The sequence below is a fragment of the Chiloscyllium punctatum genome, chromosome 3 (genome assembly GCF_047496795.1).
Source record: "Chiloscyllium punctatum isolate Juve2018m chromosome 3, sChiPun1.3, whole genome shotgun sequence".
Lineage (NCBI taxonomy): Eukaryota > Metazoa > Chordata > Chondrichthyes > Orectolobiformes > Hemiscylliidae > Chiloscyllium > Chiloscyllium punctatum.
In genome coordinates, this window is record NC_092741.1 from 136,755,239 (window position 1) to 136,772,295 (window position 17,057).

Here is a 17,057-nt window from a genome sequence, read left to right on the forward strand (position 1 = left end):
CTGAGTATTCAAAATTTCTCTTAGAATATTAACAGCTTTCAACAATAAATGTAGTACAATTTTTACTCAAACAGTTGTCTGCCGAGTCTAATATTTTGTTTAATAAAAGGCAATATATTGCAGTTGCTGGAAACCCGAGTGTGGGGTTCAGTTCTAAAAGAAGAGTCATACCAGACTTGAAATGTTAACTCCTTCTTTCTTCACAGATGCCAGACCTGCTGATATTTTATTTGTGCGCTATGTGACAATTTATCACATGCCTTTTATGGGTCAAGCACTTAATCAGTGTTTATACGTCAAAAGGCTGGTCTATATTTAGCTGTCACGCCTCCCAAAGGCTACCATAAAGTTATATGGGCAAGGCTGCACAGCAGAGTTTAAAAAGGGACCATGTACTTAAGCCATGCTCAGCAACTAAATGTTAAAAAGAAACATTGCTTCAAACCCATGATTTTGACCAAATAGCAGCAAGCAGCTTGAAATGTATAACTGTACCTCTAACACTCTATTAGCAAGTAGATAAAGTTCCAACAGAGATTATAATTAGTAAGAGCAACACATTTAAATTAAAATATTTTAAAACTACAAGTTGTGCCTGCAAGTTCACCTCTCCTTTATTCACTTCCAGAATTTCTTGTTTTCTCCCAGATGAGAAGAACACCAAGAATTACAACATAAAACTTCATATACAAACAATCTTTCCTTATTCTTAATTCTTCAACTAGAGGTCAAGAGCTTTACACAACTGCTCTGTTTTCACATGTGAAAACTGACAGAAAGACATGTAAAACAAGAAACAAAAAAAAACAAACATGTTGACAACAAAAGATGATACAAAAGCAGGTGCTGAAGTGAATGGAAATGAATGCAAGTCAGAGAGAAGAGCAAGCAACAAAAAGATAGAGACACATGGGAGTCAAGGTATGGTAATGAGCAAAGAGTCATTTTCTTTTCTGAAAACACAAATTGCTGAAAATGCTCAGCAGGTCTGGCAGCAACTGTGAAGAGAAATCAGAGTTAATGTTCACTACACAAATGCTGCCAGAACTGAGCTTTTCCAGCAATTTATAATTTTGTTTCTGATTTCCAGCATCCGTGTTTTTTGTTTACTTTTTTTCTTTTTTTGCTGTGCAATAACATTGGTAACTACCCAGCAGCCAAATAAAAGCATTTTCGTTAACCTTGCATGAAATTCTTAACTGCAATTTCTGTTAGTGGCTCATCAGCTGATTTCCAAGAGATTTTTGGACATTCCCAGCTTGAGTTATAGGCTGGGGTTATTTTCCCTGAAGTGTCAGAGGCGGAGGGGTGACCTTATAGAAGTTTATGAAGTTATGAGGGGCATGGAGAGGGTGAAGAGTCAAGATCTTTTCCCAAGGGGAGAGCAGTCCAAAACTAATAGGGCATAGGTTTAAGGTGACAGGGGAAAGATTTAAAAAGAGATCTAAAGGGGAACTTTTTCCACGCAGGGCGTAGTATATTTTTGGAATGAGCTGCCAGAGAAAGTGGTGGATGCAGGGCATTCCATGCCCTTAATACTGAGTAAAGAACCTACCTCTGACATCTGTCCGATATCTATCATCCCTCAATTTAAAGATCTGTCCCCTCCTGCACTTACAACATTTAAAAGGAATTTAGAAGAGTATATAAATAGGAAGGGCATAGAAGGATATAGGCCAAATGCTCGCAAATGGGGCTAGATTAACTAGGATTTCTAGTCGGCATGGATGAGTTGCCCTAAAAGGTGTTTCCATACTGTACATCTATATGACTGACAGTAAATAAAAAAAGTTGCATACCCATTCAACATTTATACCAGAGGTTAATTTGTCAAGTCTTTCAAAGTCTTCTTTGTTGATTACTGATCCTCCAGTACTAAGCTTCCAGCCATTACACTTCCAAGATTTGATCCACTTGGTGATACCTGTTGGAAAGAAGGGCAAACTTGCATTTCATTCACAAGCGCAAGACATCAAAATATTCACCAAAAGCTAATGAAGTGCTTTTATTGTGGTTACAGCTGCAACTGCAATGTAGATAACACAGTAGACAGATGGATTGAAACAGCACTAAGGATTAAAGTTAACATCATCTGATCCACTGATAACATTTATTATCTGGGAGAGAGAGAGTTCACCAAGGTCACATAAGCAGTAAGTTTAGTACTTTTCCCTTGTAGGTTTAGGAGGAAGGAATGGCTTAGTGGTATTAACACTAGACTATCTATTAATCCAGAGACCCAGGTAATATCGTGGAGTACTAGGTTTAAATCCCACCATGGCAGATGATGGAATCTGAATTCAATTTTTAAAGAATTTGGGATTAAAAGTTTAAATGATGACAATGACATTGTGCAGATTGTCTACAAAAGGTGCATTTGGCAAAAATCACTAAATAGTCATCAGAAGCAGATACTGACTTGGTTTCCTTCCTCTCCTCCACACCCATTCCAAATCATGTCTGGAACAGAATTGGATACTACTTGGAGACGGATAATTCTGTTTCCATGCATTTAGTGGCATTTTTCATTAAAGTGAAGACTGTTTGTTGAGTAGGTCAGTGGAGAGTCTGTACAAGTTTAGCTGGCAAGCTTGTACCATGATAACCAGTGTAATGCAAAGTGTTATGTCACCAATAATACCAAGTTAGGCTATATATTTGCTCTAGCTCTTGGTCATGTACCAGTACACAAAGTCCTGGCACAGGCAGACAGGATAATAGGACTCTTCTACTGGACTCAAAACATTAACTCTTTCTTTCTCCATAGGTGCTGTCAGAGCAGAGTTTCTTGAGCATTCTCTATATCTATTGCTCCACAGATTACAGCCACTTACCATTAATTGTAAACATGCTGTCTGTAAAAATAACAAGCTTTTCAATATTGAGTTCTTTGGCCTGCTCAATTGCTCGACAAGCTGCCTAATGAAGAAAAAAAAAAGCAATTTCAGTAACTTTGCTCAACAATGGTCAGTAAAGTGAGGAATGTTTGCTAGCAGTGCAGCTTTCACAAATCTCATTGGCATGTCATGGTTAAGACAGTAAAGTGATGTCACCAACATAATTTCTTATTAAACCAGCAGAATAGATGCAATCACTTGTGCACTGCTTTGTGTACAGATAGGATTTGGTAACATTTTGGCTACTTTTTTCAATACAGAATACTTACAACTATTTCTGCCCTTTGGTTGGTCTGTCTTCCTGCAAGTCTTTCACTAAGGTTTCTGAGAAAATAAATAAAAATTAACAGTAGAAAAGGGCAACATAAAGATAATAAATCCATACAACTTTAGTTAGAGAGAAGGCGGCGAAGTGGTTTAAAATAGGCACACAAGATAATCAGAGGGTTAGATCGGGTGGACAGTGAGAGCCTTTTTTCTCAGATGGTGATGAACTCTATGAGAGGACATAGCTTTAAATTAAAAGGGGTGATAGATATAGGACAAATGTCAGAGGCACTATCTTTGCTCAGTAAGGACTTGGAATGCCCAGCCTGCAACAGTAGTAGACTCACCAACTTTAAGTGGTCATTGAGTAAATATATGGATGATAATGGAATAGTGTAGGTTAGCTGGGCTTCAGATTGTTGCACCAACCTGTGAAACCATTGAGGGCTGAAGGGCCTGTACTGTGCTGTAATGTCCTATGTCCTACAATACTAAATTCCTGATCTCAATTACATTCAAGAGTAGGTATGAGGGTTGCAAAAAATGGCTCACTTGTCACAAGATTTGGAAAATTGAAATGAGTCGTTACAGATCATTACTTAGCTTTGCATTCGGAAGAGACAACACGGTGAATCTTGAGCTTAGGGAAGATATTGCCCAAGTTATTTAGTCCTGCTTCCCTCAACTATCCTACATTTTCAAGGCATCAGCCACAAAGGTGTGCAAAAGCAGCCCGCCAATTATTGTAAGATATCCCTTGACAATCTTCCATGGGCGTGAACTGTATGAAACATTAACTAGTGTGGCTCAGGAGCCCCACTCGAGTGAAGACAGTAAGCTGAGAAGTTGCCCAAATTGCTGGCCTATTGTCAGTGAGTCATAAGCTCAGCCAGCTGAGTTTATACTTTTTTCTTGCCTCTTCAATGCCCTCCCAAACAGTCAACCTCTGGAAGGTGACAGCCATCAAATTTTAGCAACTGGAAGACAAGTGTACACCCTCTTCATGTCTCGCTTTTGGCTTTCTTGCAGCACAGATAGGGACATTCAGCAGGTTATCAGCCAGTGGTCAGTTCACTACACAGGTCTTTGAGAACATGCTGTTACACATTCATTAAAAGTGGTCAGCAATGTGTGTAGAATGATGCTTCAGAACACTAAGTTGTTATCTCCAAGGCATTGAGGAGGAGACATCTGAACCAGCAAGGGTAAAGTGTTCAGTCTTTTCTCCTGTTGAGCATATTTTGTAAATGTCTTACTAATCAATACAAGCATGCGGAGGTCTCAGATTCTCAACTAGTCATTCTTAGCCTGTAAAGAATGTAAAATGGATTATCCCCAAGCGGAGTCAGAACGTACTGATTTCACCATCACGTAATTAATAGACTGCTGTGGTTGTGTGTCTAGGTATGTTAAGTTAACCACTTCAGAGTCACAATTCAGCATTAACACATAGCAATATCCTGAACCAAAACGTGTTTGTTCCTGACATTAATTGACAAACTAAGCTTTTTACAGACATGGGAGTTTATCCACGTGCATGTCTTGCAAATTGGTTCAGTAGTCCCTTCAGCAAGTCTGTAGAATCTCCTCATTTCTGACGACAAAGGTCTGGATTACATAAATCCACAAATCTTCAAATAATAGAAACAGGTAGGACAACTGTCCGTTTACCTATTCTTAACTTCTGGATCTATCCTCTATCTTCTTCAGCCTGCCTGTACTGTATCACCAAGATGATGATGATCATAATCATCAGAGCTTGATTGTTTTTTTTAAAATATGGTTTCAACCAGTTCCAGATTACCTTGACGTTTGGTTGCCAAACTCAATTTCAGTCTTTGTTTTTTCATGGAATTGGAAGGGTCAATTTCCTTCTAAATTAGCTACTGCCCCAAAAATATACAAGCTCTCAAACCTTAGATTCCATCACACGCAGTTACTGTCCTATAATGACCAAAGTAACTTCTGTTTTCATTGCACAGATTTCAGTATTTGTTTTAAAAAGCACAAGCTTTAGAATTGAATTTCGTGAATTGGCTACTTTCACTGAAAACCCTTAAGTCAGTGATATTTTAATAATGTAAATTCCTTTCTTTCGGTTAAGTTAGTGGATTTCATTACTTAGTTACAAGGTATATGCCAGTGAGAAGTGGGAGGTGGTGGGGTTTAACAGGAGGTTCTGGGGGTTGCCTTGGAGTAACAGATTTGGGGTAATTTCTGGTTCCAGTATCACTTTAGGGACAGAATGTAGAACTTGCTTTCTTGGAGAATTCCTGGAATCTGGCTGCTAAAAGGGGAAGCCAGTCTGCAGGCAGTCCTCTGGTTTTGGAGCATTTGGGAAGAGAATGAGAATAGTCACTGGCTGAATAACACAGAAAAATTTATATTGCGTTTCTGTCGTTGTTGTTATTGTCCCAATAATGCATTAGCACTGGAAGCATCTAACAATTACAGTTAGCCATCACAGATAAAGCAAAGTGACTATAACTATTATCCCAGGAGATCTCACATCCATTTAAAACTGGAATAAAAATATTACAGATCCTGGAAACTGGAAAACAAATATCCATTTAAAATTGGTTAGAGTGGAGAGTCTACAAAATGTAAAATAGCTCAGTAGAAAAACAATATCAGGAACAGTAAAAATCAAACAAACATTCACTTAAAAATCATTACAATTACAATTGTTGTTAATTTCTCAGGAGTTTCCAAATTGAAAATAAATTATTTTACTTACAGGGAATGACCTGGTCCCCAGTACACACCAATTCCAGCTTGAGCTCTCTTCCTCCCATTACTTGAACAGCAGCCATCCGTGTATACTGCAACAGCATCTCCTGATCAAAAAAAAAACAAACGGTTGGATTTGTTTACAATAAGTGACATTTAAGGAAAGGGGTTGATCCTTAAACAAATTCTTACAGCTAAAACACAGCTGAACACTTTAAAAATATGAATTTTTCCACAAAGGAATTCACACTATGTAACTGCACCTGGTTATTACTTTGCTGCTTTAAATGGATACAAGACGTTGAGACAGTCATATTTTAATGGTCTCTATTATTCAAGACAAGCTGGAGTAGTTTGGAGAGAGAACTCAGCAGGTCTTGCAGCATTTGTGGGAAGAAAGTACAGTTAGCCTTTTGCATCTGGTGACTCTTCATCAGGTATTGGAAAGGGGAGAGGTGAGTGGATAGGTGGAGCTGGAGCCCAGAGAGAGAGATACGATAGGGGTAGTAAATAAGGAGATTATGGATAGCAGGCAGGGACAGAAGAAAGCTCTGATTATCACTTATTCAGCCGATCTGTATGAGAAAATAGGTGAATTGTACGAATACAATCCATATAACTTATGGGCCGGGGAGTATGTAAGAACGGGTGGCTGTACTAAAAGCAAGCCAAGTCTTAACACGATAGGGTGTGGCATGGGTAAACAAAAAACTTGGAAGGATGGAATCAGGCTCTAAAGTTATTTAACTTGATGTTGAGGCTGCAGGGTCCCCAAGTGCAAAATGAGGTGTTGCGCTTCGAGCTTGCATTGAGGCTGTTGTTTGGCGTGCAAACAGTTAACCCAACTTCACACCCACTTGATCCACGTTATGCTGGGGACACGGCACAGTACTGGCAGGCGTCAATTCAGTTTCAGGGCCTGTAGTACTCACAGGTGTGTGTCTGCTGTTCAGTAAGATTTATTAAAATTTCACTATTAAACTGTTATTTATTCCTAAAACCAGGTGGCTCCCGAGGGTTTCGGACAAAGGATTGTGTACTTGTACAAGTTTTTTTTTAAAAACAGATTTTTATTGAAAATTTAACATGTTTTTACAAACTTACAAAATAATACACACAAATACAAACATTAATATACAATTAAGTATTAAATAAATAACCAAAACCTAACAGGAAAAAAAATTTTAAAAGAGAAAACAAAACTCAACTAACTACTAATCTAACCTATAACTAACCAGAGCATATAATAAAATATCTTGCATTACTCAAGAGGAAAAAAAAAGGATAACATAGTAATTAAATAGTGAAGTAAGTGCTCGGAACGAATTAACATCAAGTCATAATAAGTCATAATATTCATGCAGGATTCCTCCCCCCAAGGGCCCCTGGACCAGCCAGAACCGCTACCACAACTAGATGAAAGCCCTTGACAAAATGGCTGAAATATCTGTGTCTATATAGTTCAGAAAGGGCTGCCATATTTTATAGAATAATTCAGTTTTGTGGTGCATCATATTTGTAAGGAAGGTCAAGGGAAATATACTCCATGACCAACCTATACCAATTCAAATGTCCTGGAGGGCCCTCAGATACCCAGTTTACTAAGATATTTTTCCTTGCACAAAAAGAGAGAATGGAAAATAATTTCCTACCATGCACATCCAGGAAAGGCAAGCTCGAAAAGCCCAGAAGAGATACTGGATCTACTCTAATTTCCGCCCCCAAGATTGCTGTCAAAGCATTTGCTATTCTGACCCAGTCTTTGCGGATCTTATGACATGTCCACAAGCAGTGTGTGAGAGTGCCCACCTCCATTTTACATTTGGGACACATTGGAGATGCTCCTGCCCTAAATTTTGCCAATCATTCCGGTGCTATGAGTCCTATGGAGTATCTTTAACTGAATGGCCTAGGTTCTATTACAGATGGAGATTTTTCTGGCATTTTCCCAGAGGTCATCCCACATTTCTGTGGATATTTCCAACCCCAACTCCTGATGCCATATTCTAAGCAAACGTTCCAGGTCTTCCGACACTTCATGTAATAAATGATAGAGAGTGCTGACCGAGGGTAAACCCATTGGCCACAACACTCTACGTTCTCTATCTAATAATGTCGTCTTCATCTGTACGTAATCTGGAATTTGGAAGTATCGAAAGAGGTCTCCATTAGATAGTCCAAATTTCTGGTGCAGTTGTTCAAAAGACATCAAGACTCCCTCATCAAACAGATCCCCTAAACAGGAGATACTCCTGGACCTTCAGGATTTAACTGTGGTGTCTGAGAGGCCCGGTTGAAATCCCCATGCCCCCACTATAGGAGAATAATGGGAGATTTTATGTAAATTACCCTAATTTTGCCACATTATCTTTCAGACTTTAATTGTGTTTAATACTATAGGGGTTTTACAATGGTCCATAATGGCTTTCATCTTGTCTAAAAATAAGAGGTTAATAAGAGGGCACTTTACTTGAGAAGCCTCAATGTCCAGCCAGATTGATTGTGGGTCAGACGAGACCCAATCGGCTATGTAGCTTAATAGGGAACTCAGCTGATACGTCCTAAAGTCTGGAAAATCCAGCCCTGCCCTTGCTTGTGGAAGCTGTAGCTTCTTTAACTTAAATGAGGGGCTGTCTATGATTCCAGATGAAAGAACCAAGCCAACCAGATAATTTGCGCAGTGCCGGCCTCGGCAGCATCACCGGGAGCATTCTCATAGGGTATAAGAGACAGGGCAAGACATTCATTTTAATTAGAACTATTCTACTTAGCCAAGAAATTGGAAGATCCCTCCAACGTTGAAGGTCCTGCCTTATCCTTTCCAGTAGATGCACAAAATTGACCTTGTATAGCTGGCCAAATAGTGGGGCGGTAAAAATACCTAAATATAAAAAACACTCGAGACCACCGAAAGGAAAAGTGAGATCCGTCCAATAAGTGGGACATACTAGCGAGACCACCCATCGACATGGCCTCGGATTTTGAGAACTTAATTTTGTAGTCTGAAAATACACTAAATCAGTGCATTGGATCAGGCGGGGCATGGACATCAAAGAATTACTAAGAGAAAGGAGAACATCGTCTGCATAAAGGGTAATTTTAATGTTTACCCATGCCAACCCTCGGGGTCGTTATATTAGAATCAGCCCGTATAGCTTCTGCTAGTGGCTCAATTATTAGCGTAAATAGTAACGGTGAGAGAGGACATCCCTGATAGTAGCCCCTACCCACACTGAAGCTATCTGAGCCTAAGCCATTGGTGATCACGACTGCTTTGGGGTCATTATACAATGTTGAGCTCCATTTAGCAAATACCTTTCCAACGCCAAACCTTTCCAGTGTATAGAACAGGTATGACCATTCAATCCTGTCAAATACCTTCTCCGCGTCCAACAAGACTACTATTCCTGATATTCTTTCCTGATGACAGACTTTAATCACATTCAAAACCCTTCTAATATTATTAGATGATCTACAGCCATTGATAAACCCCATCTGGTCCTCTTTTATGATATATGGCAATACCCTCTCCAGCCTCAATGCTAATGTTTTAGAAAGAATTTTAAAATCTACATTTAGCAAAGATATTGGTCTGTATGATGAGTAATCTTCTAGGTCCTTTCCTTTTTTGAGAATGAGAGAGATATTTGCTTCTCTCAACGAAGGCGGAAGGCAGCCCTGACTATAGGATTAGTTGTACATGTCCATAAATGGACCAGCTAGTACTCATGCAAACGCTTTGTAGAATTCAACCTGAAGTCCATATGGACCCGGTTCTTTACCGCTCTGAAGCTGCCTGATTGCATCAAGTATTTCCTGGATTGTCAGGGGAGCATTCAGGACCGACACCGGTTCTGGGGTTAAGTCCGGACAAGCCAGGCTTTTAAAAAAGGATTCCATCTTCCTGGCTTGATTTTCACAATCCTGCGATTTATACAAATCGGACTAAAACGTTCTGAAAATTGTGTTGATCCTTTTATGATCGTGAGTCAAAGTACCAGCACTTTCCCTGATGGACATGATAGCTTGAGGGGCCTTTTTTCCCCCTTGCGAGAAACCAGGCTTATCGCCAAATTCATATAATCTTTGCTTTGTAAATAATATTTCCCTCTTTGCTGTTTGTGTATAAGCACGGTATTCAGGGCTGTCCTAAGGGCCATAATCCTTTGTAATTTAGCAACAGAGGGCCTATCAATATACGCTGTTTCAGCTGCCTTTAAACGAGCCTCGAGCAGACGCTGTTGTTCTCCCTTTAGTTTTTTCAGGGTCGCCGAGTATGAAATGATCAGACCCCGCACATAAGCCTTAATGGTCTCCTGCATCACTGACGGGTTACTAGCTGTACCTGAATTAATTTCCAAAAAAAAAAGCTTTGAACTCTTGAGAGAAATATTTTACGAATTTACTATCCTTCATTGAGAAAGAATCCATACGCCAATGTCGGGGGGTCTGTCTCATTGTTCCTAGTCTTGATTTCCATATACACTGCAGCGTGATCAGAAATTACTACATTACCTATTTTGCAGGATAATATGGAATTCAAAAAGGTCGAGGGGGCAAAAAACGTATCAATTCCAGTGTGACACTTGCAGGTGGAGGCACCGCCATACATCTACTAATCCTAGCTCTTTATTCAAATCTGCCAATTGCCTGGATCTGGGGAATATACCTGCAGTACTCTTGGGTATCCTGTCTATCTCCGGGTCCATAATGGAATTAAAGTCTCCCCCTATAATTGCATGACGAGCCCAGAGAGCCATCAGTTTGGAGAAAGCTTCCATTATAAGTTTGAAAGGATGCGCCGGGGGGACAATAAAGATTCAAAATCCCATATTCTTCTCCATTTATAAAGGGCTTTAATCAGTATGTACCATCCAGATTCATCTTTTATCTCTGACTTAAGATTTTGAAAGGGAGATTATTCCGAATGAGAATGACAACTCCCCTAATTTTTGAACAGAAAGATGAAAAGAAGGCCTGATCAAATCCACCCTGTTGTAATTTCAAGTATTCTTTATCCAGTAAACGTGTCTCCTGTAAGAGAGCTATATCTCCCCTTTCTTTTTTAAGATTTGATAGTATTTTCTTCCTTTTGATGGGTGAATTACTCCCCTTGACATTCCAGGTGCACCATTTAATCGAATGACTAACCATAATTGTCCAGGCAGGTCCGAGAGGCCTCCCCCTGGGAGGAAGAACCCCATCCAAAACATCCTGAGCATAGACCATAGAAAATTCACAAAAAGAGAGATTCTTTAATACACTCACGCCAATATAGTAAAAAAAAAAGCTATTTCTAAATTAAAAAAACATATTTTAAAGGTGATTTTCCCCCTTGCTTCTTGAGAGAAATATTTTACGAATTTACTATCCTTCATTGAGAAAGAATCCATACGCCAATGTCCGGGGGGCTGTCTCATTGTTCCTAGTCTTGATTTCCATATACACTGCAGCGTGATCAGAAATTACTACATTACCTATTTTGCAGGATAATATGGAATTCAAAAAAGGTCGAGGGGGCATCACTTCCTATCCGAAAACCCATCATATCCTCTCCCAACCAGTGCCCCACCCTCAACCCAGGCACCCCATAAAATAGAAAAATTCAAGTGTACTATAAAGCTAAAGTTAACGGTGAGTACCCTACCACCCCCACACCAAAACCTAGATACATTTAGTAATGCTAATACCACATATTAAACTATAATGTTAAAGTCTCAGCAGGAAGTATAATAAAATAAAAAACGGGGAAACAACCCCACTCTAAGAGAAAGAAATACAGTAGGACAAGGCAAAGGCCCCCCCACCCCACCTGAATCAACTAGACTGCCCAGCCTATATATAAAAGAAAGAAAATCGCATAGTGGAGAACAAATAAGCTCCCCTCCCTACCCCCACCCCAAAGAGATGACATTAAACAATAAAGGAAATAAGGGGATAAAAAAAAAAGGGGTAAACCAGGGTGGGGGGGGGGGGGCAGGATAGCATCAGTAACCACACTGATTAATTCTTACAATCTATTTAAGAGAGAGTCCAAAAATTCTTTGGCCTTCGCCGGCGATCCAAAGTTATAGATGGACCCTTCGTGGTTAAAACGCAGCTTTGGTGGGTAGCGCAGGGAGTACCGAATGTTTACATCCCTTTGACGCTTCTTCGTTTCATCAAACGCCCTCCTCTTGCAGACCAAAGCTAGGGAAAAATCCTGAAACAGCATAATCCTAGATCCCTCTTATGTCATAGCCTGGGGATCTTTCCAGAGAGTGTTCTGGAGACTTACAGGAGCATTTGCTTCTCTCTGTAACACTGAAGCTGGAACAGGACCGGTGGAGCGCTGGACCGACCCGGGCCTGCGTATTGCAACCCGGTAGGCCCATTCTACCCACACCTGGCCTGATCCAGCCTCCAGCTTCAACATCTGAAGGAGCGACTACTCCAAAAACACTGCAAGCTGGCCTTCGTCCTGTTCGGAAAGGCCCAAACGAATATTTTTTCGACAACCCCGATTCTCGAGGTCATCAATGTGATCTTCTAAGGCCCGGACTCTCTGTTCAAGAGTCCGGACCCGACCCAGGGCCGATTCCGCAGCAGCCTTGGAGGTCACGGCCTTTAGCTCCGCCCCTCCAACTCTGATTTTTTTTTCAAAACCTCGGTCGCACTTTTGCAGCGCGACCAAGAGCGATTCCCACCTGCTTCTGGACTCCTCTATGAAGACATCGATCTTCTCTTCCAGCTTGGTAATTACTACAACAAGTCTTGCCACCGTAGGCAAGTCCCCCGGAGTGGATGCCTCTGCTGCAGCTGGGGAGGGGTTCCTGCCTGCTGTGAGTTGTGGGCATTCTTCACCTTAGTCATTTTAACAAAGCACCAAACTACTCAAGTTTGATGCAAATGACTAACTGTATTGAATAAAAGTTATTTTGAATGGTTTGGCAGATGTGGTGGAGGCGGGCAGTCCACTTTGCCTGAGTCTTGGACAGAGCACTACAAACTCAGACATGCTGGGTTGCCGCCATCTTGGATCTCCCCACTTATACAAGTTGTAAAATGTGAAATTTTACCATCTAATTTTTTACATCTCACTGGGAAAATCTGTATCCCTTGGAATAACTTATCAAATGGGAATCATTAGCATGTTCTTGAAAGGAAGATTAGCATGCAACTAATTTATACAACAACTTGAAATTGGATTGTAGACATAAAATGTTTCAAAGCATATTAAAAAATATGGAATGAAATAATGAAAATTAGAGGTGTGCCCAAAGGTTATATTGAAATGGTGGATTGTTAGCAGTGTCTTAAATGAGGTTAATAGGTTTTGGGTAGGAATTCTGTGAGGTTCAGGTGATTGAGAGCAGTCACCAGTGGAGGGCAAAGGTGTGGAATTGAGTTGGTTAGAGTGAAAAAAGGACAGCTAAGAACACAGTTACTTGGAAGGATTATTAAGTAGGAATTAAATATAGGCAAACAAAGACAAAAAGTTGATAGGTGAGTGAGTTTACACTTAATGGAATGACTAATGCTGCCACTCCACTTAGTATTTGATGTGGCCGGTTAAATTACGAAGTGTTTGAGAGGTGAATTAACCACAAAATAAAGAACAGTTAAATTAAATTTAGCTTTAAATATCTCATGGAATTGAAAGGGGGCTCTTGTGGTGCAGTGATAGTATCCCTACACCGGGGGTAGGAGACACGGGTTCACATTTCATCTGCTTCAGAGGTGTGTAATAACATTTCTGAACAGTCTGATTCAAAAATAAATCTCCAGGACTTAGTGGAGAACCCTTGCTGAGATATTCATATCATCAGTAGCCAGGGGTGAGGTGCCAGAAGACTGGAGGCTGGCTGATATGGTGCCAGTATTTAGAAAAAAAAAAGTAAAAGTAAGGGAATTCTAGACCGGTGGGCCTGAGGTCAATGGTGGGCAAGTTGCTCGAGGGGATTGTGAGGGACAAGATTTACAAGTATTTGGAAAGGGGTGGACTGATTAGGGATAGCCATCATGGCCCTGTGTGTGGGAAATAGTGTCTCATTAACAGGTTGGATTTTTTGAAGTGACAAAGATTGGTGAAGGCAGAGCAGTCAGCATTGTCTGTATGGACTTCAGCAAGGCATTCAACAAGGTTCCCCATGGGAGACTTGTTAGCAAGGCTGAATCACATGGAATTCAGAGAGCGTTAGCAATTTGGATACAAAATTGGCTTGAAGGTAGGAGACACTGGATAGTGGTAGAGGGATGTTTTTCAGACCGGAGGCCTGTGACCACTTGGTGTGCAATGAGAATCAGTGCTGGGTCCACTGCTTTTTGTCATTTATTTGGAAGGAAATATAGGAGGAATGGTTAATAAGTTTGCAGGTGACACCAAAATTGGTGATTTGGTGGACAGTGAAGAAGGTTTGAGGGGAAAGATTTAAAAAGGGGCATAAGGGGTAACTTTTTCATGCAGAGGGGGATGTGTATGAAATAAGCTGCCAGGGGAAGTGGTGGAGGTTGGTACAATTGCAGCATTTCAAAGGATGGGTAGAGTTTAGAAGAATATGGCCCAAATGCTAGCAAACAGGACCAGACTTATTTAGAATAACTGGAGGAGTTGGACTGAAAGGTCTGTTCTATGGTGTAAGTCTCTACAACACTATTAGGGACAGTTAACATTTAAAGGAAGAAATCCAAAACATTTAGTAATTAACTGAGAAACCTACCCCAGACTAATTCATTTTCTCAAACACAAAAAAAGTACAAAAAGTAAATACAATACACTCTATTAACACCATTGTTTGTAATGACAACTATAAACTCAGTTCTAAATTCTTTTACCACTGCACCTCTCTGCCAAGAGTTCCATGAAATTTAGAAATGTCATTCATTTTCTCCATGCCCAAGCCATTATGGTACATTGCCGGTCTCTGGAGTTTGCTTTGATTTCCTTTGGTGTTCCAACTATTTGCCGAGGAATGAGATTCAATGGAGGTTTAGCCATTGGCTTTTAGCAAAAAATAAAAATGCTCCCATTTATTTATTTGGTGTTATTATTCTGAATTTCTCAGCTTAAATATTGACCTGCATTGTGAAAACACATGGATTCTCAAAGTCTGTTGCTGCAGTTTTAAACAGCAACCAAGCTGATTACTTCCAAATCTCTAACACTGTTAACTTCCTTGTATTGTAGACTGTATTTATTCATTTCACTTTCAGCCATTTCCCCCCTTGCCACCTGATATGGAATACCAGCTCCAACTCGCAGGTTGCATTTTGAAGAATATCTAGTATTTACACCACCTCAGTTGTAATTCTGGCTTTATGTCTCAACTTCAAAAGGAGCTACGAGCTACACAGGATCCACAGCTACTTTTCCAAACATTAGTCTTGTCTGCTGGCTATGCTCCGACTGAATTCACAAAGATCATCTCAAAACAAAGGAGCTCCCTAAGCTCCATCCATCTCCATTCCAAAAGTGACACCGAGTGTTCATAGGTTAAAATGAAAATGAATTCCATGGCTTTCCTTAATTCGGTAAGCCATACAAGTAAATATTTCACTAGAATAATTGTAAGCATCATGTCTCCATGTCCTTTGCTAAGACTACCTGCAGTTGGATGAGTCTTTTTCTTACTTGATCCAGCAAACACAAGTTACCTTTTAAGTTGTAGTTAACAGGGTTAGCTGATGTCCAGATGATCAAAGGGAATTTTTTTAATCACAAAAAGAAGCAATATACCTTTAAAATTTACAAACTATGACATTAGGCACGACACTGGAATTTACGTTCATATTTGCATGGAAGCATCTAACTCATTCTATGTCTTCTCCAGATAGATTAGAAACAGAAGCTCTAGATGGCATTGCATTGCTTCCTCTTCCGATGATTTTATTTATAAAAAGGAAGTGAAGATAATTTTATAAAATCATTTCCATTGTTTTCCCTTCTTTTACATTTAATGTTACAGAACAACCTTGATTATTGAACAAGACGGGCGGGGAGTATTTTGTTCTGAAAAACTGAACATTTTTACAGGACCTTGAGATCTTGTTTGGATAATCCGAAATTCGGATAATTGATGATCGGGTAGCCAAGGTTATTCTGTACATTATTCTTCACTGGGGTCTCAATTAACAGATTTGATGCATTGGCCCACAACTCACCAATTTTATTTTCAATGCCAACTTTTTTTACTTCATTGGAAAATCCATCCAATTAAAGCTTTTGAGGCAATAAAGGGAGAAATTATGAAGGTTCAAACAACTTACTAGTAAAGTCAGAGGGTTAGAATCTTTCACAGTTGTTAAATACATTGGAAAGCCAAAGGATAAAATAATGCATTGGCAACCTGAACTGGGAATATTGAAACAAGTTCTAATTAGTAGAACTCAGTGATAAAGTGAGGTGGGTGGGTGAGAAGACAGAAGTTTCTGCATTAACAAACCAGTATGCAATTTTTAATGGCCAACTGGTTACACAAATGTTGAAAATGAAATTTATTTCCTTGGATTATTTTTACATACTTTGATATTTAAAGTCAACTAAAAATACACCACCTGTGAGATCTTGTGCACACAGTAAATCATTCCAAGGATACATCCACACTTCATTTAAACATGTAAGATTGTATCTTTGTTCTTAATATCCATCCTGAAAAAGGACAAACTATGAAGTAATACTTCCACCTACCCATGTAAGTAAACTTCTGTTCCAAGTCAATGAATGATTGTGTGCTTTTAAAACGTTTTGTGCATGTCTCGTCCTCAACAGATGACAGAGAACGTTTTCTCCCATTACAATCCTCCAGGTTCTTCTCCTCATTAGTAGACTTGATTTGGTCACTGCAATCTAAATGGGGGAAAAAAATTTAAATGATTAGTTCTATTGTAATGTAATTAAAATATGCAGGTTTAAAGTGATTCTCCAGCAATATGATTTGTTTGCAAAGAAGGAATAAATTCGGAGAAAGTAAGAAAAGACAGAATAGAGTACTAACTGAACACAATGAAATCAATTACATATGAAGGTGGTGCATAAATACTTAGTAATTTCAAGGAAGAACAAGCAGGTTCCACTACATTTGTCCATGCCCTCTTTAATTATTAAATGAATTAAACTGGATTGTCAAATCATGTGGACCAAATCCTATAGAGGTTCCCAAGATTAATTTAGTAGGACTCAGCCAT

At 39.6% G+C, this 17,057-nt stretch overlaps 1 protein-coding gene across 1 annotated transcript in view; it reads right to left on the bottom strand.

The window, feature by feature from the left end:
- rnaseh1 (ribonuclease H1) overlaps positions 1-17,057 on the bottom strand; it is a 35,099-nt gene that overhangs the window by 1,865 nt on the left and 16,177 nt on the right. Inside the window, exons 3-7 of the mRNA XM_072561033.1 lie at positions 16,561-16,719; positions 5,902-6,001; positions 3,167-3,221; positions 2,835-2,919; positions 1,800-1,924 (exon numbers count right to left, since the gene is read on the bottom strand). Of these exons, the coding sequence (XP_072417134.1) occupies positions 1,800-1,924; positions 2,835-2,919; positions 3,167-3,221; positions 5,902-6,001; positions 16,561-16,719 (524 nt within the window). The remainder of the gene's footprint in view (positions 1-1,799; positions 1,925-2,834; positions 2,920-3,166; positions 3,222-5,901; positions 6,002-16,560; positions 16,720-17,057) is intronic.